At 52.5% G+C, this 26,180-nt stretch overlaps 1 protein-coding gene across 1 annotated transcript; it reads left to right on the plus strand.

Moving 5' to 3' along the window:
* Window positions 1-991: 991 nt before the first annotated feature.
* IFNAR1 (interferon alpha and beta receptor subunit 1) lies at window positions 992-22,228 on the plus strand. Its single transcript, XM_054577933.1, has 11 exons — window positions 992-1,168; window positions 5,047-5,170; window positions 8,619-8,797; window positions 10,505-10,662; window positions 10,771-10,912; window positions 11,677-11,797; window positions 14,051-14,250; window positions 14,355-14,500; window positions 18,957-19,107; window positions 19,769-19,911; window positions 20,894-22,228. The coding sequence occupies exons 1-11, from the start codon at window positions 1,096-1,098 to the stop codon at window positions 21,137-21,139; spliced, it is 1,683 nt and encodes a 560-aa protein (XP_054433908.1). The 5' UTR covers window positions 992-1,095; the 3' UTR covers window positions 21,140-22,228.
* The last annotated feature ends 3,952 nt before the right edge of the window (window positions 22,229-26,180 follow it).

Here is a 26,180-nt window from a genome sequence, read left to right on the forward strand (position 1 = left end):
GATTTACATATTCTCGTGGAGTATTTTTCCATCCATGACATCATGAAAACAAAGCACTGATAGAATCAAACCAAAGAATCGCTGAATCACACAGTGATCACCCAAAGTTTTTCACTAGATAGATTTACTAAAAATCACTGTTCACTTAAAATGGGTAAATTCCATGACATGTAAATTATATCTCAAAGCTGTAAGACACATTCAATCGCGTTGTTCTCTCCAAACACTTTGCCTTATGATCGATCATCAATAGTGTTAGGTGTTGTAATTAACTGCTAAGCATTTAATTGATTTAACCTCTCATCGCTTATACGTGTCATTTGCTTATTTTCATAATGCCCATAATCTAGTAAGGTATTTAACCGTCTGAATGGCAAACTCAAGTTGCTCCTGGTAAGTGTCGCGGTCCCCAAGGCCGGAGCCTTGCGTTTTTCCCTCGGCCGGGACCGCCCCGAACACGAGCGCTGGACACCGGACAGCCTCCTCATTGCCCTTGGCTGGCAGCGCTCTGCGCTCAGAAACGGCCTGGCCCGCCGGCAGCTTCCGCCCTCCCTAAACCCCCAGGCGCTTCGACACTGCTTTCCGGGACTCCGAGTCGGCGGGCGGCGCGGGGACCCGCGGGGAAGGGAAGAAATTCCGGGCAGCGACGCCTGCGCAAGCGCACTGGCAGCGTGCCGGGTCGTTGAGAGAATCGAGCGCTCGCTTTAGGCGCTGCTTTCCGAGAAGAGGGTGGACGCCTAGCAAGCAGTCACTGCCCCGAAAGAGTGGGAGCGAGCAGACGTTTTCCCAGGCGGGGGTGGTCCAAGCCGCGGGCGCCAGCCCTGGCGGTGGAATCGCGGGACTACGCCTGCGCGAGGTTGGTGCGTGCGGGGAGGGCGGTGCGTGCGCGGAGGGCGGTGCGTGCGCGGAGGGCGGTGCGTGCGCGGAGGGCGGCGCGTGCGCAGGAGCTAGGGGTAAGAGGTGGAGAAGGAGCATGGGGCGGGGCGTGCGGTGGGGCTTCTTCCTGTGCCCGGGCTTGAGGCTCCCCTCGGGTAGCACGGCACTGTTAGGGCGGCGATCGCTGTGAACGGCAGGGCTGTCGGCGGGCCGCGGAGGATGATCGGCCTTCTGGGTGTGACGACCCTGGTTCTGGTCGCCGGGCCGCCGTGGGAGTTGCGCGCAGCCGCAGGTGAGAGACGGGGGTCCGGGCGCACGCTCCGGGCTGGGCTGCGGCGGCGCTGGAAGCCGCCGCCCCAGGATGTGGGTAGCACAGCACGGACGTCTTTCTGGGAGACCTGTGGTCATTCGTGGCCACGGCGCTCAGGTTGAAACCGACTTTGGTTGGAGAGTTAAACAAGGGGAAATGGTGTGCAAGTTCCGTCCACCGCGCCCCTGGCGGCGAGCGCCCCGGTGCCCGAGGTCCCGCTCGCCGCGAAGCGCTGGGTGTCGAGAGCCTTCGGGTCGAGCTTGTTTCCTTGGTCGAAAACTGGGCAGCCCGGCTGGACCGTTTGATTTGAAGCGTGAGCCACGGGAGTGTGCTGCTGTCCCTGAAACTCGTTTTCTCCGTTTTGTAAATAGGTCGTCCCACGTGAGAAGGAGTTAAGATTCCGGGAATTTTCCGTGCACTCGGCATTCCTAGAGTCTAATAAAAAATAATAACAAAGGACCGGTACAGGGCCAGAATACAAAGGCTGGAGCCTCCGGGCTCCTTTGCTGTCCGTCTTAGTACTTAGCCAGGATGTACGGGCGCGGGGGCGGGGGGCGGGGGATGGCAGCTGCTGTGAGGCTGATTTTGCAGTGGGGCGGGAGGGCCGGCGGGGTTCTCCAAAAGAAAGGGCCTGGCAACCGAGGGCAGGAACCCCGGGGTCAGGAAGGCCGCCTAAAACCTTTGGCTTAGAAAACCGCCCCCGAATGTGGCGCATGGTATCCTGTTTCTCAAACTCCGCTGCTAATACGGGGTATGGTGTACTCAGCGGGTGGTGACGGGGTCTGGGTGCAATCCGTGATCATTTCTTTGAAGTCTTTGGTTCGTGAAAATTTGCATTAAACTTGTGTTTACTTTAACATAAGAGCTTCCCCAGAGTTTTTGCATAAAAGTAACATTTCAGGAGAATGTGCATTAAGACCCATAATTGAAAAATAAGTACATGTTTTTTAAAAGATCCTAATTTTAATGTAGATTAGAAAAGAACCACTACAATAAATTTTATACAGAGGTAGTAATTTATTATGCTCTTAACTATTTCATATGCCAGGCACTACTCTTGAGTGTTTTTAAAGCAGGGATTTTCAACCATTGTGCCACAAAAGTTTGTAAGGATGGTACCAGACGATTTAGTCAGGGGCACTGACCTCTTTTCCGTTAGATGGTCAAATAAAAAATGACAACAGCCAACATGACCATACCTGTCCAGTGCGAATGAATCAAAATTATACCTATTTTTTGTCAGATTGGCCCAAAATTACACCTTTTTTTTTTGGTGTGCCAACAGAATTTTATTAGTTTGTGTGTGCCACGAGATGAAAAAGGTGGAAAATCACTCTTGAAACTGTATGATTTGGCTTCCAAGCAACCGCGAGGCACCAGTGCCCTCCTCCTGCAGAGGAGAGGCTGTGCAACCTGCCGGAGGCCAGCATCGCAGGCCAGTAGTGAGTGGGCAGTCAAACCCTGGAAACCAGGCCTCAGAGCCCATCTTTCAGTTAACCTGCTTTTTTCTCAACGGAATAGTAACATTCAAAACTAAGTGAAATGTTAACCTGAGCTTGAGATCATAGTAATGTTGCTCTGTCTTCTGAGGCCATAGAAATATTTATACTTTAAAACCTGGTAAATGCAATTCTGGAACCCTAAGGAAACGATCCAAAATATGGGGGAGATTTATACTTGTATAGATGTATGTGTTCAGATTTAAAAATAGTAACTGTCTGGTTATCAATATGAACATGAAAAGTTGGAAGCAACCAATTGTCTAAGTACAAGTTTGGGTTAAATACCCATTTATATAGTTGATATGCTAAGAGCCCGAAGTGAACTATTATCACAAGGATACTGCTAATAGTAATAGCACGAAATCTATGAACTCTGAAATCCTGTTTAATAAACTGTCATCTCCAAGTCTCTGTCCGCGTATCAGTCGGTCATTTTTTGATCTCTCACGTGCCAGGATGCCTGGAGCTCCAGGGCCTTCTTCCTTGAGCAGAAGGCCTGCATCCTAAGGAAATCCACTCAGACCTCCCCTTCCCATCTCAAGGCCCTGAACTGTAGAATTGGAATGTTCTAGACTGGATGCTACAAATGCTATCCGATCTTTGTTAGCCTCGGCATTCACGGCCCTTTAGTTGCATGGACTGTAAAACTCCAGCACACGCAGTATGAATGACGTTCCAAGGAGGGCCTGGGGGAGCGCTCCGTTCAGGGGTGAGGTCTCAGGTGAGGAGCGGGAATCAGAAACATGGGGTGGGGGCAGGCCATGAGTGCCTCCCTGAATTCAATAAAAAAAACAAAAGCAGAAAACAGCTTCTTTACTGCCTCCCCCTTCTTTCCACACCATAATTTCTCCAGCGGGAAAGAGGAAGCAGTCCCAATAAAGGAAGCACTCTCCGCGGGACACCATGGTTGAAAAAGTCTGCAGGGAGATAGCCTGCTTGCCCTGAGGCAGAAGTAAAGGCTAGAAATATCGCAGGAACCAGAAGTAAATGTAGAAGCTGGTCTTTTAAAAACTGAGGTCTGTCACAGTGAGAAACCAGACCTTCGTGCCATTGAAGAAGCTTCTGTGAACCCAGCATCGTGCTGGGTTCCCTGAAAGACGCAGTGTCAATTGGCAGCTGTACTTAGAGACCCGGCCCTTAGAGCACTTGCAGTCTGGCCACAGGTTTGTGTTTAACACACAAGAACATCTTCATCCCACCCGTTTTGAGAGCCTCCTCGGTGACAGGCCGGGGCTTGCTCACCACTTCTTCATCGGCCTCAGCGTGGGATGGAGCCGTACAGGTTCCTGGTGCGGCACGTGCAGGATTGCAGGGCCAGCGTGAGCGGTAGGGTCGGGGGGAGGTTTTCTAGAAGGGGTCAAGCTTGAGCTGGGTCTCGGAGGGTTTAGGGGGTCAGAGGAGAAGAGAGATGTGGGCTGCAGTTGCCAGAAAGGGAAAGCGAGAAGAGAGGGCATCCAGCTGGTGAGAGCTTCACACTGGCAGCGTAAGGAACAAAGGAGGCGTCTAGACGAAGTCCTCACGGATGCGTGGGAGGCCCAGGGCGGCCAGCCCGCAGTCGGGACTTTCTCAGGGTCCTGGGGGCTCAGCCGGTGTGGCAGACGTTCGCGCCGCCCTGTCTCCCGGCTGGGCTCGGCGTAGTCTCTTCCTGGGAAAAGCTGTCAGCTTTGAAGTCCCATCGGTCCAGGTCTCCATCATCCAAGGCCTGTCTGTGAACAGAGGACGTGGACCCATACACAGTCGGACCCCATGTCCTCTACGTCACTGTGACTTCAAGACCAAACAAAAACTCTCTTTATACAGAGAATTTTTTTTTCAGTTAAAGGACAATGCCTACTTTTTTCCTTTATTTTTCCACTTTTATTGGGATATAATTGACATGTAACACTTTTTATAGGTTTAAAAAAATCTTTTTGCAGCTCTCAGATGCAGAGATATAAATAATTAGCAGCTTTTCTGTGCTAAAAGCAATCGTTAGGTGTTCTTAGACTTTTTACACACTTTATCACATGTAAGTGTATCTAGTCTTTAATCAGGAAGGTGAAGAGGAGACTAACATTTTTGAGGGTGTCCATAGTGGCCCTGACCGGTGCGGCTCAGTGGGTTGGGCGTCACCCTGCAAACCAGAAGGTCGCCTTTTCAGTTCCCAGCCGGGGTCAGGGCGTGCGCCTGGGTCGCGGGTTCCGTCCCTGGTTGGGGGTGTGCACGGGGCAACCAGGCAATGTTTCTCTCTCACACGGATGTTTCTCTCCCTCTCTTTCTCCCTCCTCCCTTCCCCTCTCTCTAAAAATATGTAAATAAAATATTTTTTTTAAATGTCTGTAGCGTATCCGTAACTCTTCTTTCTTGTTATCTTCGTAGGAGGAACAAATCTAAAACCTCCTCAAAATGTAGAAGTCTCCATCATCGATGACACCTTCATCCTGCAGTGGGACGGCAGAAGTAGCCCCGGCAGGAACGTGACTTTCTCAGCAGGTTACCAAACGTACGTGTCTTCCGGGTGGCTGGAATCATCGGAAACCTTTGTATAGTTCTAGTACCATCCTTTTTTTTTTTTTTTTTTTCAGATTTGTGTAACATTTCGTTGGTTTATTTTTTTAAGAAATTTTCATGTCTACATATTTGTAACTTCTTTTCTGCAAATAGAGCCTTAGATGCATTTGTCTTTGGGCCCTGCCACCAGAGACACTGGGGATGGTGGGCTGGCTGGACTGTCTGTTCAGGACGCTCCGCCTGCGTCAGCCAGACACTGGGGTCTGAGCGTGAGCTCTGCCAGCCCCTGCGGCGGCGGGGAGAACCCAGGAAGGCCTGTTCCGGCTCTGGGCCTGGGCAGCAGGTCTCCTGTGCACAGGGTCCCCTCACCTCCATCCCACACGGCGTCGGCACGGCAGCTGCGCTCTGTAAGCCCCCGAGCTTGGAGTTCCAGGGCCTGGTCCCGAGTGCGGACTGGCCGCTCCGCGGGGCTGCGGGATGGGCAGGCGGGGGCCGCAGAAGGAGGGATTCCAGGAGGACACAGCTCGGGAAGGGCCGTGCTTTGCCTGGGTGCCGGGGCCTGCCGGCTCCGCTGCTCCCTGTCCTAGAGAGCAGGTGACCAGCAACATGGACGCAGGCTGATCAGGAGCGGGACCCCCCACCCCGCCCCCCACCGACTCACGGCCATGCCGCCCCTGTTCTGCATTTATTGGCAGGGAGACTGTGAAACCGTGTGAGCGTGTGTATGTGGGAGCGTGTACATGCACACGCATACACACACACACACACACACACACACACGGTTTTCTCAGAATTGGCCATACAGGGCAGGCAAAGGTAGGTTTACAGCTGTGTGTGTGTGAAGCGCGCTTATTCCTGCATGATCACTTATTAATTATTGTACTGTTTCTCCTATGAACAACGATAAGCCTGCATTTGCTCACCCCACGTAAGAATTGTTATCTCTAGGGGATTTCTTTAAATTTAACGTTGGCATCTGTTACCGATTGTGTTCTTTGCCTTAGTTCAGAAAAGACAGTTTAGTGTCTTGCCCGACAACTGTTTTAAGCGTGGCAGAGGTGACCTTGGACACTCTCACTGAAAGTGGCCCGTGTCCGAGAACAGAGCCCGGGCTGCGCTCTCGGGCTCCTCCCTCGTGTGGGCTGCTGCTCGCGTGGGTTCTTCCGTCCACACTCCTCCTCTGCCCCCGTTCCGCCTGCGCCCGGGCGCCGTGGGTCGCGTGTCTTCCCCTGCTGAGTTCTGCCAGCTCGGCGAGCCGCGGACTTCGGAACACACGCCTGGCCGCACGTTGGGGGAGCTGGTGCCGTGCGGTGCCACGTGATGGTGAAGCTGGCCTCTGCCGCCTGCGGTTTCCACCACTGCCTTGTGTGCTGCGTACGTAGAGAGGAAAACTAAAACCATGTACGCATTTTAGCATCCAAAACAGCTGCTCTTGAGAGTGAAAAGAGGCACGTAACTTTGTAGGAGCTGGAACAACCAGCTCACACTGGGACTGTCCCTGGCACACCGGCGAGGACACCCCAATAGTGAAGTGTCTCACTGAGGAGGTTGCTGTGAGTATTGAACAGCGACACAGCAAGCGCTCGGGGCAGCGGCGGGCCGTGTGTGGCAGCGGCGGGCCACGGTTTCTCAGCGAGGGTGGTGTTCTCAGAGCAGAGGACACGTCGCTGTAGACAAGTGACGACCCACGAAGAAGCTGCTCGGCACCGGGCCGGAGGGGCCCGCGCAGGCCAGGATGGCAGTGCGTGAGACCTCTGCACACAGTCAGTCAGGACGCCCACCTTGGGTGCTGTGGCTCCCACCCGGGCCCTCGCCTGGGTGCTCAGGACGCAGCGAGGGCTCAGACAGGGGTGGCGTGAACCTCTTTTCTCAAACCCGTCTTTCGACAGCAGTTTTAGACGGGCCACTCGTTCCTCTTCACATTCTGTCCTGGATCTAAGTACTGTATAAGATGAAGTGCTTTGTTTTGTTTTTTAAGAAATAATCCAAGTAGTACCTGCCGCCCCAGCTCCCGTGGTTGCAGAAGCCGTGGTGGTGGCGTGGGCAGGACAGACGAGGGTGGGTTGAATTTTAGATTTTTTGGTTTGTTTCTTTGTTTAGAATTTTAAATTTCTTAGGAGGTTTCCTGTTTACAGTGAGTATTTCAGATGACGGGGCCACGGCGCATGACCAGGGTCTTGCATCCCCTTGGCCATCTTGACCCTCCGCGCCCCTGATTGAAAGAGATCTGTGTGCTGTGTCCCCGTCCTGGACTGTCTCCCATCTCCTTCTTTCTCTGGAATTGTTGTTTGCTAATAAGTGGCATTTAAGTAGAATACAACTATCCAAAAAAAAAGCCAGGGTTTTGTGGTGCGGAGGCGTCTTTCAGGAACGCGGCCATCGAATGAAGGAGCCGCCGGGCGCAGCTCAGCTCGCGGCTCAGGCAGGTGGCGCTGCGGAGGGCCCGACCGAGAGGGAAGTGTGCCATGTGCTACGGTGTGTTTTTGGTCATTTTTTAAAATGTTTCCATTTTGGAAAAGAGGGTAGACTTGAATATGCATCGGCACCAAGATTACTTGGTTATTGTCCCTGGTTTCCGCTGTCATAAAACATCTTTAAAGCAATTTCTGCAGCGTCCCAACGAGGAATCAGCAAGTGGCAGGCTCTGAACCAAGCTGGACCAAACCACCTTCCCACAGGCTCCTCCTCTGCCTCAAGGAGGGCAGGCTTCGCAGGCAGAGGTGTGGGGCCTCGTGTTCATTCTCTGCCCCTCATCCCCACCTCAGGCCCTTGTTGCACGTGGGCGCCGGGTGGCCATCGATTTCCTCATGTGCCCAAGGAATCCCGCATTAATCCCTGAGCATCTTGATTGATTCGGTCCGTGCGGAGGAACGTACTCGCGCACGCTCCTTTAGGGGCGTTGCTTCTGGTGATGTGGTGGAATGGGGCCGGGAGATCCCGGGAAGGAGGGACGTTTTGGTTTCAAGGGGGAGAGAAAATTCTCAGCCCTTGTGGATTCTGAGGCCTCCGTCAGGGCCAAGACACCCGATCACAGGAGGCGGTCAGACTGGAGCGGTCGGGGCCAGCCCCCAGGTTTTCAGGACAGAGACAACCACCCAGGAACGCAGCCAGCTGGCCAGCAGTCACACCACAGAGTCCAGTGACACATAGTCATGGGTCACTGCTGTCTCTGCGTTGAAATCCTAAGGCGGCCCCCCACAAAATTATAGAACTGAGCTACAAAGTGTATGTCAAAATGAGTCCTTTTTATGAATGAGAACTTGGGGTACGTGCATTAAAAAAGTGAAGGTTACACACTAGCGTGTCAACAGGACGTTAACTCTAGTAGAAGAAATAACAAAGTAGCTTTCTAACGGTAGTAAACAGAAGACACATCTGACATTCTTTTGTTCTGTATCCATTTTCTCATTCATTCATTCGTCTGCTTTTTTATTTTAAAGATTAGAGATGAATAATTGGATGGAATTGCCTGGGTGTCAGTGTGTTGCTAGTACCAACTGCGACTTTTCTTCTCTCAACACAAATGTTTATGACAAAGTTAAATTGCGTATAAGAGCAGAAGAAGGAAATAACACCTCCCCATGGCAGGAGCTTGACTGGTTCATACCGTATCTGAAAGGTAAGGAAAAGCGGCGCGCGCGTTCCGTCGCGTTGTTTGTTCAGTGGCGCCAGGACAGCTCGCTTCCCGGGATGAGCAGTGCCCCACCTTCAGACAAAACGGAGATCCACTGAGCCCTCTCGTCCCTGCCCCGGCCTGGCTTTCCCGCAGGGGTGGCTCTCAAAATGTGGTCCCCCGCCCCCCGGAGGGGCTGTCCAGCTGCAGCAGCTCCAGCAGAGTCCGGAAGGCTTGTTTGCCTCTCTCAGCCCCCTGTGAGCGCGCGGGCGTTTCCAGGCGCCGTGGCGGGGGGATGTGGTGCCGGCCAGCGCGCGGGGCAGCGGTGCGGTGCGCCCGTCCCCTTTATAGGCTGGACGAGAAGGAGATTCGAACAGAGTGGGAAACAGCACACTCTTCTTGCTAAGTGGTTGGTTGGTTTGGGGAAATAGTTTTTATAACAAGTATTTGTTATAGTGGTTTAATCATTATACTTAATGAATGAAATGTTTTAAATTTTTATCAATGTTAATGTTTAACATGCTAAACATCGAAGGCCATAACCCACACGAATAGACGTTCCCTGGGACCCTCGGCTCCTTTGAAAGGGCTGAGATGTCTGGGCCCGTTTGCTCTGTGCCCCCTCCCCGCAATCCCCTCCGCCCTCTCCGAGCTTCGTGCCTCGTTGCTGCAGGGAACCCCCGCCTCGGGGTCACCCACGACGGCCCGACCTCCCCGGGGTCCGTGTCCCTGTGGCATCGATGTGGTCACCCCTCCCTCTGTGGACACCCTGGCATCCCTGGCCATCCAGGGCACGGCCCTCTCTGCCCATCCTGCTCCTCGGTGGCTCCTGTGCCCACCACGCCTCGCCCAGGCCACTGCCGGGCTCTGCCCCAGCTCCTCTCTGCTCTCGCCCCATGGGTGGCCGGTGGCTTCCACGCCGTCCATGCTCAGGCTGCAGGCCGGCCCCCGGCCCCACCCCGGCCCTACACCTTAGACGTGGCTCGCCCGCTCGCAGGCCAGCATCTCTGCCCAGGCGTCCCCAGGCATCTCAGCTGCCCCTCCCGGCTGACTGGTCTCTGGTTTTGCCCGGCCCTGTTCGCGTCGGCTCAGGCCCGGGGCCTCGGGTCGTCTTCGCCTGCCCCTCCCTCCCCGACTCCCCGCACTCCGGCAGCACGGACCGCAGGCAGGGGCCTGTCCCTCCGCAGGCACTGCGGACCCTCCCCGGGCACTGTCCCTGGAGCTGGAGCACTTGCTGCAGCAGCTGTGCCCGGCTGCCCTGCACCCTCAGACGTCCGCCAGGACGCCCTGGCCCAGGCGCAGCCCTCGGTTCCATGGCCCCTGCTGCCCCCCACCCGCATCGGCCACTGGAGCCCAGCTGCCCCCCGAGGGCGGCCGGCCCTCCCCCGCAGGGCTGGCACCAGAGCGCCGCCGCCGGGGACACATACTCTCTCCCTCAAGAGCGGGTCTCGGGGCGCCCTCCCTGCCTGGCGTGCCTGTGACAGCTCTCGCTCTGTCCTCGTCCCTCTGTGCTCCTCCGTGTTGCCTGAGCCCGCAGGACGGGGCGTGTGCACGTGTCTGCTGGGGTTCCCGCTGTGTCCCCCGAGAAAGCGTGAGCTCCGCGAGGGCAGCCTGTGGTTTAGCCCGTCGGGCACACACGAAGCAGTCATTACTCGTTCGGGAACTGAGTACTGTGTGGGTGAAGTCACACAGTGCGTGCTTTGACTTTTACAGCTCAAATTGGTCCTCCAAAAGTACGTTTAGAAGCCGAAGATAAGGCAATAATAATAAACATCTCTCCTCCGGGAACAAAAGACAATGGCATGTGGGACATGGACAAGTCAAGCTTCCGGTACAGGATCACCTTCTGGGAGGACGCTTCGGGCAGACAGGTGTGTGTTGCTTCCACCCCTGTGTCGTGTGACGGGGAGGTTGTGAATTAATCCTAAAACCTGACCCTGTGCTTTCTTAAAGAACAGACTTCCTTTTTTTCATTCTAGACAACCGTGGAAACTGCTTATCCCAAGTACCTAATTACTGATCTCTCTCCCACCACAACTTATTGCTTAAAAGTGAAGGCGAGAATTTTCCTGTTGAAAAAGCACGCGGTGGACAGCCCTGTGTACTGCGTGAATACCACAGGTGCGCGGGGCGCGCGTCCGGGGCGGCGAGTGCTGGGCAGCGCCGTGGGCCGTCAGTGTGACATCTTTCCTGTCATTGCTGAAATTTATACGATGGTTTAATAGACATTAAAACAAAAGCACTTAATAAGCAAAAACATTGGTTCAGTATCTACCGAGAGAGGGAGGGAGGTGCTAGAAGAACAGTGAGTCTTCCAAAAAATAGACTTTTGTAAGCAAAATGTTAACATATGATCACACCCTGATCCGTTGAACCAGTGACACCTTACCAGCAATTCAGGTCAAAGGTAGGAGCTTAGATTTGTTTCTTTTCATTATAAATGTAGCACGCCTTGTTTTTCCAATCAAACCATAGGGAAGGCTGCAAAGCGATGCTCGCCTCTCCGGCCCCTCCCCGGCCCCCTCGTCAGCGAAGCCGCCCGTGGCTCTCCTCTCAGACTCCGCAGGGCTCACCTCAGTGCGCACTTACCGCAGTTGTGTTTTGTGTTCTGAAATACAAGAAAACGGGTCCCACTAGATAGCGGCTACAGCTTCCTTTTTCACCCCGTGCATTGGGGGTGTCTTCGTGCATCAGCAGCACCCCTTGGTCCCTCACGCCCTTCGGGGTGGCTGCGTAGAGCCCATCATGAGAACGCCCCGCGGCACTTAAACTCTCAGCGGCAAAACGCAGCCTTTCTCCTTCTTGCCAGTGCTGTTCAGAATTCTCGCCATAGACCGGCTCACTGGAGTGAATGTGTTTGTTTTTTTGTGTTCTTTGTCTTCCAGTTGAAAACGTGGACAAACTGCCTCCACCAGAGAACGTACGAGTCAGTGGGGAAAATCAGTCCTATGTTATTCAGTGGAATTACACACACAAGAACGTGACTTTCCAAGCTCAGTGGCTCCCGTAAGTCCTCGTTCATACAGGCCCCTTCGCGTGGCTTCTCTGGCCCAGGCCCTCTGCTGCTGCTCACTGGGCTGCAGCCCCCGCCACAGTGCGGGCCCCCAAGAGCTGGCTGTGCCGGGGGACAGGACGCTTCATGCCCGTCCTGGCTCCGCCGGGTCCTCCTGGGTGACGCCGAGCTGCTCGCTGAGGCCCTACGGCTCTGCGTCACAAAAGACAGTGTGTCCTCACAGCACGCGGTGTCCTTCCCGGTCCTTGGTCCCTTCCCTTGGGAGGGCGTGGTCCCAGAGGCAGGCAGCCCCTCCCTCAGAGCCTGGCTCAGCCTGCCCTTTCCTGCAGCGCTCAGCTCCACAAGGTCCCAGCGTGATCTCCGCGTGGCCCCGGGGACTGGTCCATTCAGGGTGGCCTCCCCGTTCCCTTTGACTAGTTCAGTGGCTTTGATCAAGTTTTCAGTGAGCACTTGAGTGGGGACTTCAGAAAGCTGGGGAGAACTGTGTCCTACGCGGTTGACAGGAGACGAGAAAGATAAGGATGGAGTCTGACGCACACACCTCTGCTGATGGAAGACTGTAGGGGACGAATAGAGAAAAAAGAAGAGGAAGATTGGGGTGGGCACAGGGTGCAGGGCAGCGTCCAGGGCAGAGGAGGAGGGGACCTCAGGCAGGCCCAGGGGAAGCAGGAAGGGAAAGGGACGACGAGGCGGGCACAGCTGGGGCGGGCTTCTTTGTCCAGTGGCGGTAGCTGGGGGCCGAGAGCAGGTGCGCACTGGAGAAGCACCGTGTGTACGCGCCACGGCGTGTGCGTGCGACCTCGCCAGCCGATCAGGGTGCTGCAGGAACTTTCTGGGCCTTCCTCACCTGCAGAAGTTTGTCCAGGAGCAGGGCTGCCGACCGGACAGGGATAGGGGTTCCCGAAGGCTGGCCTCTTGAGTTTCTTGTGAGTACACAGCACACTGGGCGAAGCACTGAAGGGGTGTCTGAGTCCAGTGGAATAAAATCGCTGGCTCTACAGACCTGGACCCGGAGCCGGGAGCCCATGTTGCCTCGCAAAGTGCCTGTAGGACTGAGGCATGAAACGCAAACTATGTGAGGCAGTGGGAATTAAAATACAGAGGTGGATGGGGCTGGAGAGGCCAGTGGAGCCGTTCGATAAGAGCCAGTTGCTGACTCAGGCACGTAACATGGACAGAGGAGGGCGCCTCGGGCTGGGCTGTGGCTGACAGGGAGCTCAGGACAGGGAGGGCCGTACAAGGAGGCGGGTGGGAGAGGTCCTGGTTTCCGACGGCTCTGCAACAAACCGCCACACACTCGGCAGCTGTAACAACACCGCCTGCGGCCTCCGGGGGTCCTGGCCGGGAGCACAGGTGGGCTGCACTGGCCCTCCGCTCCGCGCCTCACAAGGCAGCCGTCCGGGCCTGGTCTGGGGCTGTGGTCCCGAACGAGGTGCCGCGTCCTCTCTCGAGCGCCTGTGGTTGCCGGCAGGAGGCATCTTTTCGCTGTAGAACTCGCGATGGCCTGCTTCTTGGAGCGCGTCACAAGACAGTCGCTGACCCCTAGACCCTCTTTTGGATTCATGGAAAGTCCACTGATTTGCAACCTTAATTTCTTTCTTTTTTTAAAAAACAATATTTATTTTTAGAGAGAAGGGAAGGGAGGGAGAAAAAGGGAGAGGAACATCAGTGTATGGTTGCCTCTCACACGCCCCCTAGTGGGGACCTGGTCTGCAGGCCGGCACTCAGTCCACTGAGCCACACCAGCCAGGGCCTGAGCTTAATTTCATTTATAAAATCTCTTTACCTGTGCTGTACTGATGCAACCTGGTCAGGAGTCGTGGGTCCTGCCCACACCCGGGGGCGATGTGGGCACCGGGGTGCAGGCCTCTCAGGGCCCCCGTGGAATTTCACCGCCCCTGTGGCGGAGACCCGCCCCGGGGACAGCGGGGCCTTCGGGCCTGGCAGGGCAGCGGGGAGGAGGCCGTATTTGGCGCCCAGCTCGCAGTTCCTGGCCACTCACTGCTCAGACCCGAGCCGCCTCGAGCACGTCGCTGCCCGGTCGCCCTCTGGACGCAGGTCTCGGGTTTTCTCCGGTGCCGCCTGCCTCCCTCCTCCGTGCCTTGCCCGTCTCCTGCGGGCGGGACCACTTGGCGTTACGGCCCAGCCCCTGCAGGACGTCTGGCCCGTTGTATGCACTCGATAATCAAATTAATGTGTTCGGAGCCTAAAGAAAACAAAACACGTTTTTTCTTTTGTCTTAAAAGTGCCTTTTTCAAAAAAAGACCCGCAGACTACGAGGCAAAGTGGACACTGGTACCAGGCTGTGACGGCGCAAGAGCTGCCCAGTGTGTCTTTCCCCAGAGCACCCTCCAAAAAGGAACTTACTTTTTCCGTGTGCGAGCCTCCAGCGGGAATAGCACGTCTTCGTGGTCCAGAGAGAAGGAGTTTGACACCGAAAGCCAGAGTAAGCCCGTAGCTTTTACTTCGGGCGGTAAGCCTTCGGTTTGGTGCAAATTCCGAATGCTCTCTAACCCAAGGTGACATTGTGTCCTTACCCGTTCTTCCTAGCTGTCCTCCTCCCTCCCGTCGTGATCATGAAAGCTGTTAACAGCAGCTCCCTGCGAGTCTTTATCGGCTCTCAAAACAAGTCTGCGCACCAGCATTACCTGCTGACCTATGAAATTATTTTTTGGGAAAACACTTCAAATGCTGAGGTAAAAAGACTGTGTAGTATGATTTTTAATGTAGAGCTAAAATTGACTGGGTAAAAAAGAAAAAGTTTGAAGTTAAGAATTTAGGGAAGTTTTTAAACTCTAAGACTATGTGATTACCACCTATATTTAGAGCATGAAGAATGTTAGTGTTTCCCGTGTTTTGCACAGCAGAGTTAGAATTCACCTGCATCCGGGCCCCCATGGTTTTCAGAATTCAGACCCCTGACCCGGTGCCCAGTCAGGCAGATTCTCGGTGGGTGGAACTCAGGAACTTGCATTTTAACGTGACTCCTCAGCATCAACGGGACCTGCCGCACATCGGCACCGTTGACATTTGCCTGGGCTCATTCTTTGTTGGGGGAGCTGTACTCCGTGTCACGGGCTGCTCAGCGGCGTTGCTGGCCTCTGCCCTCCTTCTGGACGCAGAGCTTCCTCCCAGTCGTGACAACCAAAAATGCCTCCAGGCCTGCTCCCCCCGGGGGCCGGGCACCTCCAGCGGGGCAGCAGCGGCTCGAGGGCGGCAGAATCGCAGCTGTGGCGGTGGCGGTGGCCCTCTCGGGGAAGAGCTGCCTCCAGGGCTCGCCGCGGCCCGGCGGGGTCTTGTCCCTTCCTCGGCAGCGTCATTGTGGGGATGGCTCAGGAAACAGCGTCTGAAGGGGCTCCTTGGGGGGCAGTCTTGAAAAAAGGGTCAGAAATACTGGTTTAAACACTGAGTCTCAAAGCCACTGGCAGAGATAATCCACAGCATCAGCTAATCCACATTATTCCTAGATCGCTTTTTCCTGTAGAATTACAATTACAGAATCAGCTTTTAAAAATCGTATGCTGTTGAGTTGGTTAATTCTTTAACTTCATTTTCTGTTGGAAATCTAAGAAAATTCCAGTTACTTGGCAACTTTCATTTTAACTCTGAGAACACACTGTAGCCACGGTGTCATGTAGCCGAGTGATCATTACGGGCAAGTCTTAGTCGTCCCTAGTTGAGGAAAACCTGGGTTTGTGTCTCAGGCTCCAGGGTCGTCTGGCTTCAGGAAGGCGCTTTCCTCCCTGAGACTCTTGCCTCTTCTTCGAAGTGGTGGTGATCATAGCAGTCAGTTTATGGGAGGATATTTCTAAGATTTAAAATGAGGTGACAAATGAAGTAATATCTAGCACGTTGCTTGATAAATGGTAGAAATTAAGTGACCTTTAGTTACCATTCTAACCTATGCTGGATCATTCATCAATAGCTACCATAATAACAGCAGCTCACATTATTTGCATACTTACAATCAGGTGCGCACTAAGAAGTATTTTATATGAATTGTCTCCATCATTCTTCAGAGCAGCCCTGCCAGACAGTTTCGATTTGAAGATGAGTGGAACTGCTCTTCAGCAGATGCTCGGGATGACTTCCCGTGGCTGCCTCCCTGGCTGGGCTGTGGGCGGCGTGCGCACGGCACGAGCCGAGGTTTGCACGCGCGAGCTCGGTTTAGCCGGCTCGTCAGGAGGAGCGCGTGCCCCGCGCAGGCTCCAGTCCAGGGAGGATGGAGCCGGCCCCTCCGCCAGCGGGGACGCTCAGGAGTGAGAAAAAGGGTGTGTTTGAAGCCAGGGAATGTTTTATCATACTTCACGGCGCTGGGTTATGTTTCATCGCATGCCGCAGTGGCAGTGGCTGACGGACACAGGGAGGAGTGGCGATTGTCCACATCGGCCCTGCCTGCTGCCTCACGAGCCCAGGGCCACAGAGCGGCGTGCGGTCCCGCAGCTCCAGACTGGGTCCCTGCCTTTACCCTCCGCCACGAAGCACAGGTGCCGTGGTGGCGAGCAAACCTCATCGGCATGTACTTAATAAAATACGTTAGGGTTGTCTTAAAAACACTCAATGTTTCTTTTCGGCAGCGGCATCTTTAACTTCCTGACTTGGTTATAATGTGTTGTCCAAAACAAGTTTATATATTTTTTTAATTTGTATTTTAAATTACGTTTATTCTATTACACTTGTCTCAGTTTTTCCCCCTTTACCACCCTCCACCCATCCCACCCCCTGCCCCCGCTCCCACAGTCAGTTCCCACTCTGTCGTCCATGCCCGTGGTCACCCATACATGTCCTTTGTCTAGTCCCTTCTCCTTTCCACCATTGACCTCCTTCCCCATCCCCTCGGGTCACTTTCAATCTGCTCCATGCTTCCATGCCTGTGGCTTATTTGGTTTGTTAGTTTATTTTGTTGAATAGATTCCACTTATAGGTGAAATCATATGGTATTTGTCTTTCACCGACTGGCTTATTCCACTTAGCAGAATATTCTCCAGTTCCATCCATGTTGTCATGAAAGGTAGGAGTTCCTTGTTTGTTTGTTTTTTGTGTGTTTAAATGCAAATTGATTTTATTTATTTATTTTTAAATGTCAAAATCCATGATAAAATATTAAAAAATTTAAATCCATTACAAAGTCTCAGCAATTAAAACAACATGGCACCAGCACAGAAATAATCGAGTAGATCAGTGAAACAACATGAGCATTCTAGGAACAAACATATATATTTGTCTAACAATGTAATAGATGATTAAATTGATATTTCAAATCAATGAAAATAAGGCTTATTCAACAAATAAGGTGCATGGACCACTATTACTTGGACTAAAACAAATACAGAGCCCTGTTTCACAAATAATACAAAAAATATTCAGGTGCGTTAATATCAATATATAAAATCGAAGGAGTTTTAGGTGAAAATACAAAATATTTTTCTTACCCTGAAGTGAAATATTCAAACCCAGAAGCTATAAAGTAAAATATTGAAAATATGACTGTATTAAACATTTAAGATCACACAGTAATATACATATTTTAAAAAGTTAAAGGACAAGTAATAGAATAGGAAAGTATTTGCAGCACATCTAAAAAAGGATTAAGTTTTTTGTGGGGGGGTTTTTAGGGAATAAATTCTACAAATATTTAATCAAAAAATGGATAAAGAATACCAAAAAGTCATGTAAACCTTTTTAAAAATAATATAAGTAGGCAAGAAATATACAAAAACAGGTTTAGTTTCAACAAATAATCGAGTAACAATTAAAATAACATCATTGTCACAATCAGATTAAGAAGTATTAAAAATACTGGTAATATCAAGTATTGGTGACCGTGAAAGGAACTGGGGATTCATAGACTCTTCTTCTTCATCCTAAAGCAGTCCCGTTAGCATATTTTGCAGTGCTGGTTTGGTGGAGGTGATTCTTTTAGCCGCCTTTTGTCTGGGAAACTCCTTATTTGGCCTTCCGTTTTAATTGAGAGCCTTGCTGGGTAGAGCAGTCTTGGTTGCAGGCCTTTGCTTTTCATGACTGGGAATAGTTCTTGCCATTCCCTTCTGGCTTGCAGTGTTTGTGCTGAGAAGTCAGCTGCTAGCCTTACCAGGGCTCCCTTATATGTGACTACCTTTCTCCCTTGATTCCTTTAGGATTCTCTGTTTGTCTTTGAGATTTGCCATTTTAAGGATGATGTGTCTTGGAGTGGGCCTCACTGGGTTCCTCTTGAATAGGACCCTCTGTGCTTCCTGGACTTGTGTGACTTTATCTCTCCAATTAGGGAAGTTTTCCATCATTACTTCTTCAAACAGGTTCTCTATCCCTTCCTCATCGTCTTCTTCTGGTATCCCTATTATACGGATATTATTATGTTTCAGGTTGTCCTGCATTTCCCTAAACGCCTCTTCACTCTTTTTGAGTCTTTCATCATTTTCATGCTCTTTCTGGGAGCTTTTTTCTCCCTTGTCCTCCAGCTCGCTGATTTGATCCTCCCTTCATCTCGCCTACTTTTGATCCCTTCTACTGTGTTCTTCAATTCAAAAATGGTATCCTTCATTTCCCCTTGTCTCTTATTGATAGTTTCTGTGTCCCTTTTCATGCTGATATAGTTTGCAGTAAGTTCCTTGTAGTTTCCCTGTAATTTTTTGTAATTCTCCGAGCTCACTGAGCTCATTGGGCTTCCTTAGAACCGTTGTTTGGAACGCAATATCTGATAGAGAACTAAATGAAATAGAGGCAAGTAAACTTTCTGGGGATTCCTCCTTTCCCTTTGATTGGGGGATGTTTCTTTGTCTTCCCATTATTTGTGAGACCCTTCTTTTTTGTTTCTGTTTCTTAAATTGATCTGTCTTGCTTTTCTGACTTTGTGGTGTGAACTTCTATGGTAGGAGACCTATGTTTTTCCTTTCTAGATCTGCCTCTCATGATGTCAGATGTTGACCCTGTGTGACCGTAGGCAGTCTGTTCAAGACTTGCAGAAATCTGCTATCTCTGTCTGTCTCCTTGAGCTGTTAATCTCACAAATTTATATTTCTTAAAACACACAACAACTGTGTTTGGGAGAGGCCAGGCTGAGATGGACTATTTAAAGAATTTAGAAAGTAGCTATTCGGTCTGTGATTTCATGAGGTAACTACATCTTATCAACGATACGCTTCTTTTTTACAGAGGAAAATTGTAGAGAACAGGACAGACTTCACTCTTCCGAACCTGGAAGCGCTGACCATGTACTGCATCAAAGCCAGGGCGCTCCTGAAGGCCAAGAAGTGGAACAACAGCAGCGAGTTCAGCGAGACCACGTGCGAGAGGACAAAACCAGGTCAGAGTCGCGCGGTGCATGTTCTTCGGCAGGGGAACTAGACTTACTATAGATAATTCCAGCCGTTTACAGTTGGCAAGCTCTTCATTTTTACTGCAAAAATAAAGAGAATATGTTCTTCATGAATTCCATGAATCAAAAGAAGGCCTTCAAGCCAAGTCATTTGGTTTTCGAAAATATTGTTAATACTCAATTCCGTTCAATGTTTTTTGCACGCTTTATATTTCATCCAATATCAGTGTAATTAATTTCCTGTAAGTAGCACCCTTCATTATTAAGTAAGACTTAAAGTTTTTACATACTCCTTGGCATGTTATCACGTGGAAGTCAGTCAGTTCCGCTGTGAATTTGTTTTTTCACGTGGGACTGGGTGGGCCCCAGTTGGTGCCTCCGCTCCCGGAGCGGCATCAGCTGCGTGGCCGGCGCCCGGGGCCAGTGCTGTGCCCTCCCGGGGAAGCCCCTCGTGAAGAGTGCGTGTCGCCGCTGACAGCAGGCGTGGGCTCAGTGCTGCCGGAAACAGCCCTAAGGAGGTTATTTAAGAGATTCTCACTTAATAGAGTTCCTTTGGCTCGGCTGTATTTCTCTTACGCAAACTGTCACTACGTTGAACTCACCTGTGGTCCAACGCGAGTGGGCGCTAAGCTCCGTGCCCTGTGTTCAGGAAGCTCCCACCGCGCCTGGCTGGCGGCTGTCCTCTGCGTCATGCTGGCTGCCCCGCTGCTCCTGCTCACCCTGTGGGGCCTCCGGAGACTGGTCAACTACGTGTTCTTCCCCAGTAGTGTGCCTCCCTCCACCATCGACGAGGTAGGTCGCTCTTTGAGGGAAGCGGGGTTTTCCTTAAAACAAAGGAGAACCGTATCGCATTTCGACAGAATAGATACGGTTTTCTTGCTATTTAGAGGACAGACTGATTTGGGTCTTTTCTTCTACGGGTCTGTGAGTTAACTCTGGAAGCGCTTGTTTGACAGAAGGTAGCAGGGAAGAGCAATGTTTGTCCTTAGTCTCTTATTTTTCTGGCAGTTTTATCCCCAAAAGTTTTTGTGGCCACAGAAAGGCCAAACGCACCGCCAGGGCCGAACCTGGCCCGGGGTCCCTCCGTGAGGCCGGGACAGTCAGGGGAAACACTGCATGCGGAAGGCCTGCGCCTGGAACCTGCCCGGGGGCTTCGGGCGCCTGTCCCGAGAGTGTGGCTCAGAGCTCGAGCTCTGGAGCCAGGGAGACGTGAAGGAGAGTGGGGCGGCGGGGGCGCAGGCGCTGCGGCTGGGAGCGGGCCCCACCCCCACCCCGGCTGCCCCCCCCAAAACTCTTGTACATATCTTCCTCCCCCATCCCTGAGTTTTTAAAATCACTCCCGTACCCACTAGTACTCATCACGCTATTTAAAGAACTTAAAACTAACTGTGGACAACAGCTGTTCCTAGGTGAACAGGGAAAATTAATTTATCATTTCTCTGCTTCTGGACCTTTGTGGACTAGGTATGAAGTTTTTATATCCCGTATATCCCACAGGGAGACGCCCGCCGTCCCTGGCCCTCGCTGTCGGCCCTCTGTCCCCTCGGTGCCCGCGCCGCCAGCACGGGGTGCCGTCCTCAGGCCCCGCCCCCCGCCCCGCGGGCGGCGCCAGGGCGTCCGTGGGCTCACTGTGCAGGGCTTCGTCTGAGCGCGATAGTGCAGGCGCTGTGCTCTGGGCGGACTTTCTAATAGGAAACAAAAGCTATTACGACTAGAAGATTGATTTTTATCATTTTAAGTGATCCGTTTCTGTTCTTCTTCTTTTCTAAATTAGTACATCTCCGAACAGTCACTGAAGAACATACTGCTTTCCACATCTGAGGAGCAAACTGAAAGATGTTTTATAATTGAAAATGGAGACACGATCGCCACCATAAAAGAAACTAACCAGACTGAAGATCACAAAACGTACAACTCCCAGACTAGTCAGGATTCAGGAAACTACTCTAACGAAGATGCAGACAATGTCAGCAGAGCGAGCAACGGCTTCGGGCAGGAGGACAGCGTGTGGCAGGGATGAGCTCCGGCCCATCAGGGGTGAGGCTGGCCTCTGCCGCCGGCCTCGGGCCCCGTCTCCCGGGCCTGGCGGGGGCCATATGCTCGTTGGGGAAGACACACCTTTGCGTCATGGGTCCTAAAAATACAGGCGTGGGCCTAACCTGTGTACAGAGCAAGCTGCAGGAATCGGGGGGCCAGCCTTCAGCGTCACTTCCCACGGGGCATCTCCAAAGCCCTGTCCTCGGGCCTGTCTTACAGGAGTCTGTTCCCAAAGATGCCCGGTCTCCCTGCGGGACCCGCGTCAGCGCGGCACACTTTGGAGCCTTGGGGAGTCTCTGTGCCCCTGTCAGCTGGGGCTGTCACGGTGCTGCTGGGTGCTGTGTTGTCCCTGGCACCCAACATTCTCCATTCCGAGGAGACCTTTATGTCTCAGGAGATGTTTAGATGTTTGGCTTTGTCTTCTGACGCTGGAGTGGACCCCAGGAAATTTCTTTAGAAATGCTGGCAACCACTGCCACGGAAAAGATTTTCTGAAAAAATAGCTCACCCTAAACAACATTCTCAGGTGTCAGAACGTGATACTTAAAGTTTCTCTGAGGAGTTCTACCCATTCCTCCCAAGAGCGTTGGCTCCTATGTGACAGCTCCCTGAACTTCCACAGTTCAGGGGTCAAACCAGTGATTCTGCACAGTCATTAAGCAGCCTGATTCCTACCTTATTAGAGTGACAGCTGCTGATCAGAATGTGCAGTGACTGAAGTTACAGAGAAATAGGATGCTACGCTGATTTTTTAAGGAATGGGAGAGCGAAGAACTTAGTGACAGGGTGTGAAGGTGCCGAACAGGAGAAATCTTGGACATGACAGTTAAAAGACACTGGTGAGTTCTGGCTGGTGTGGCTCAATGGATTGAGCACCGGCCTGAGAACCAAAGGGTCGCTGGTTCAATTCCCAGGCAGGGCACAGGCCTGGGTTGCGGGCCAGGTCCCTAGTAGGGCGCGTGCAAGAGGCAACCACACATGGATGTTTCTCTCCCTCCCTCCCCTTTCTCTAAAAAGAATAGAAAATCTTAAAAAAAAAGAAGAAAGGAAGGAAGGGAGGGAGGGAGGAAGGAGAGGAAAGGAAGGAAAGGAAGGAAAGACAGCGCTGAAACTGGGCCCCTGAGATGTGGAAGTGCATCTTCAGGGTTGAGGACCCTCTGTGGTTTTCCAGGAACAGCATCTGGGCAGCGGCAGCAGCACACGGGACACCCTGGGTTCGCCTGCCTTGGGGACAGGAAGCCTCAGCTGGCGCCGCGCCCCACCCGCTGCCGCAGCTCACCCCAGGCGCATGTTCATAGGCTGCTGGGCCTTGTCCCAAGACTGTGGATGTGGGGGCGCCAGGGCCTGCCTCGGAACCACCACAGCGATGGCTCTTGGCGTGGCTAGATACAGTCTAAGAATCCACGTGGAAGACCCCCTCCTCACAGCCAGCAGTAGTGCCGCATGAATGCGGAACGCAGTTAATGTCTTCGAGGCGCATGTAGCTGCGCGGGCCTGTGATCGCATCCGTGCACACCCGCGCGACGGGGCCTGTGTTGCGTTACAGGGCCATAAAGCACCACGTCTAGATTCTTATTAGAGCATTAGAAACTACGAGAACTTCAGCCTCTGATGAGAACTTCAACCTACAAAAAAATTATTTTAAAAATAGAATGTAGTGTATGTTCCACGGGCTATGTGATCTTGAAAGCAGCATCTGGGAGCCCCTAAGAATCACAGTGCGCGGGATCCCCCTTCCCCCTCCTTGTGGCCTGTGACTGCCTGACGTGTCACGTGCTGTTTGTCTGGTGTCCGAATGCCCCCAGGAGCCACCGCGCTCTGCGAAGTGGGGCCTTTCTCGCGTCCCCGGAGCCTTGGATGGGGGAGGTGTGCGGGGAAACGGGCGGTTCGAACCAAGTGTGTGTGCCTGGCAGTGTCTCTGTGTGTGCTGAGTTGTGGGAGGACATACCAATGTTATTGTTTCTATGTGAAAACCTTTTATATCATTTGTTTTTGTCTTAAACCGTATTGCTGTGAATAGTTTGTATATTGATGTAATAAAACGAGGGGCCAAAAGTCTTCGATTTTGTTGTTGTACTTGCACTTACTAAACTTTCATGCACCAAAGGTGCTGCAACTGGCACCTTCCCAAGGTGTCTGGTTGAGGGGGGTCCCTGAGTCCGAGGCTGCACGGCCAGCATCGCGCACCCCGAGGGGCCACCCACCGCTGCCGCTGCTGTCCCGCCACTTGTCCTCGACAAGGAGCCCATTTGCGCTTTGCTTTCTCGCAGCTCAGCAGCGAGCTCAGCTGGAGCGCAGCCCGCGGAGCGAGCCTGCGCTGCTCCCTGGACCACAGCTGCTCCGCTTCCCGGATGCCTCTCCCCAGGACAGACTCCCCCTCAGGAGACTCCCAGTCTCCCACGCCCATTGGTCTCCCTCCATCTAAGCACTTGACCCTGAAGCTGAACACAGTTGACATCCACCAGGAACCCTCTACCGTGGTGTTTTTAATAAGCTTTCTCATTTTTTTTCCAAAACGGACAGGGAGATATTTAATAAATCCACCTCTGATGCCCAAGAAAGGCCCTGTTCCCTCAACATAGTGACGAGTACCAGTGACACGCAGTTCTCGCTGCTTTTCCCCTTGGGTTTAGGGGTCACGGAATTCTAGGTCTGTGGGCCACACGGACGCGCGTGGGTGTTCGTGCAGCAGTGTGCTCACCGATGGGGGAAATTGGGAATGCCGTGTACACACACAGGCACACACACCGAGGAGAAAGAGGCAGCGCGAGAGAGGTCGGTCTCTCATGGGAGGGACCCAGGAACCGTGCGTGTCCCCCCAGAGGGCGGCCTGTGAAGGGACAGCGAGTGTGGAGGCGGAGAAGACGGTGGCGGAGCAGATACTCTGGCTCTGCAGGGGGGCGGGGAGGAAGAGGGAGGAAATAGAGAAACTACACCTCTTGGTAGTGAATTTATATTAAACGTGCCTTTCCCCAGTGACTCCCCGGCCCTCACCCCCGTCCTGAAAACGTCCTGCAGAGGGAGGGGTGGAGGGGGAAGGAAGGGGATGGATGAAGAAAAACATTTTCCCGTCTCTCTAGTAAAAAGATGATCTATTTTCTCAAAAAAAAATTAGTCCTTACATGTATAACAACAAGTCTAGTACTTTTGGGGGTACTCAATTCTTGTCCACTCCCAGTTTTTATGATGCTTTAGTGCTCCAGAAGTTATTTAAAAAGGTGATTATGTGTTTCATCGGGTAAAAGTACACCTTCCACTCTGCAGTTCTCCGCACAGAGAAGTCGTCTTGTGTCCACTTGTCCAGGGACAGCGGTCGGCCGCCCTTTCCCAAAGAACGCTTGGTACGCCGGGCGCCCTGCCAGCAGCCGGCAGGCCTGTGACAGCGCCCGCTGGCTCTCCTCCACCTCCTGGGACTGGGGCAGGGCGGGGGCGGGGGGTGCCCAGGTGGCGCTTGGCGAGGACCGGTGGGGCCTTGCCGGTGGCACCTTGGCAGACTCACCACTAGGCGGGGGCAAGTCACCGCATGTAGATTCACAACCAGCGGGGCCCTGAGAAGCTGGTTCCCCACTGGCCAGCACGGGCCGCCTGAAGACCACGGGGGAGCAGACGCCTGTGCGCGCCATTCCGAGTTGCCAGGTGCAGCCAAATAAAAAGGGCATCCGGTTAAATGTGAATTCAGGTGAACAATTCTTTGAGTGTAAGGGTGTCCCAAGTATTGCATGACGCATACCTGTACTAAAAATAGCTCTTGTTGTAGAGCACTTTGAATAGTCTGGCCTTGTACTTACAGAAAGGGAAGACGATAACGTTTTTAGTATAAAAGTCTGTCATTCCCCGCGGGAAACCTTCGAAATGGTTTCTGCCCCACAGACAGGTAGGAGTCCTCTTCGTGCCCTGCCTGTCACTTCAGATAAACCACAACCCTCTATCAGTCTATGTCCCTTGTGACGCTGGAGACAGCCTTACAGTACAATACTGCTCCTTTGCTTATCTGATGTTTCCACATGGCTGGGTGTCCTATGCTTCCATGGCAAACCCAAGGACGTTAAGCTTCCAAAGGACTACTGGCTCCCCCCAAACCCCCAAACCAATATAAATAATGCTTTCTCCAGCAGTTTACACCAGCTCCATTACACAGAACACGTTTTACTTACCATTTAGAACAATAGTTAAGAGAGTTAATATTACATGATACAGGGTGAGACAAAAGTGGGTTTATAGTTGTCCCTATGAAAAATAATGCAATAGTTAATAATAGTGTAAGAATAAACTGCGTTTTGCGTACTCACGACTGTAAACCTACTTTTGCCCCACCCTGTATTTCCAGAAAAATAAATCCTAATCTGATTCGGTCCCAAGGGGAAGGCGAGGGCGAAGTCCCCATCCCTGGCCACTTCTCACCCGGCTCGGGTCACGTGTTGCTCCATGTCATGTTCTTTTCTGCTAGTGAGACCTGCTTTGGACTCCTGAACCACGGAACCTGCAAGTCTGTAATATAATAACTGTGTCCTTTTAAGCCTCTCTGGTTACTTTGTTAGAGTAGCAATAGAGTAACAATAGAAAACTAGTGTTGATGTTTATTATAGGGAGGAGCCCTCAGCAGTGAGAAAGGAGCCCCACCCCCGCCAACACCTCGCGTGTTCCTTTCTGGAAGCTCTAGGAGAAAATGGCTTCCTTCACTTCTGCCGCATCCCTTGGCTCGTGGCTCCCCCCATCTTCAAAGCCAGCAACATCTTCAAAGGTCAAGTCCTCCTCCGATAGCATTGCTCTGGCTAGGGCCTCCCCAGAATTCCAGAGTAAGCTCACGCAACCTCAACTGCGTCCGCTACCCGAGCGTCCCCTCTGCCACCTAATCTAGTGTCGTCACAGGTTCCGGGGGTTGCGCGTGGGCGTCTTTCGGAGGGGACGTTTCTGCCCTGCACAGCGCCTTGTTCTGTACGCCGCGGTGGTTCTGCTTCTCTGGGGGAGTCCTACCGAGCGATTGCCGCAGACCCAGGGACCAGCTTACGTCAAAGGCGGTGCAG

This window comes from Pteronotus mesoamericanus, unplaced genomic scaffold, assembly GCF_021234165.1.
Source record: "Pteronotus mesoamericanus isolate MK-2021 breed Mesoamerican mustached bat unplaced genomic scaffold, CSHL_Meso_final contig_116, whole genome shotgun sequence".
Classification (NCBI taxonomy): domain Eukaryota; kingdom Metazoa; phylum Chordata; class Mammalia; order Chiroptera; family Mormoopidae; genus Pteronotus; species Pteronotus mesoamericanus.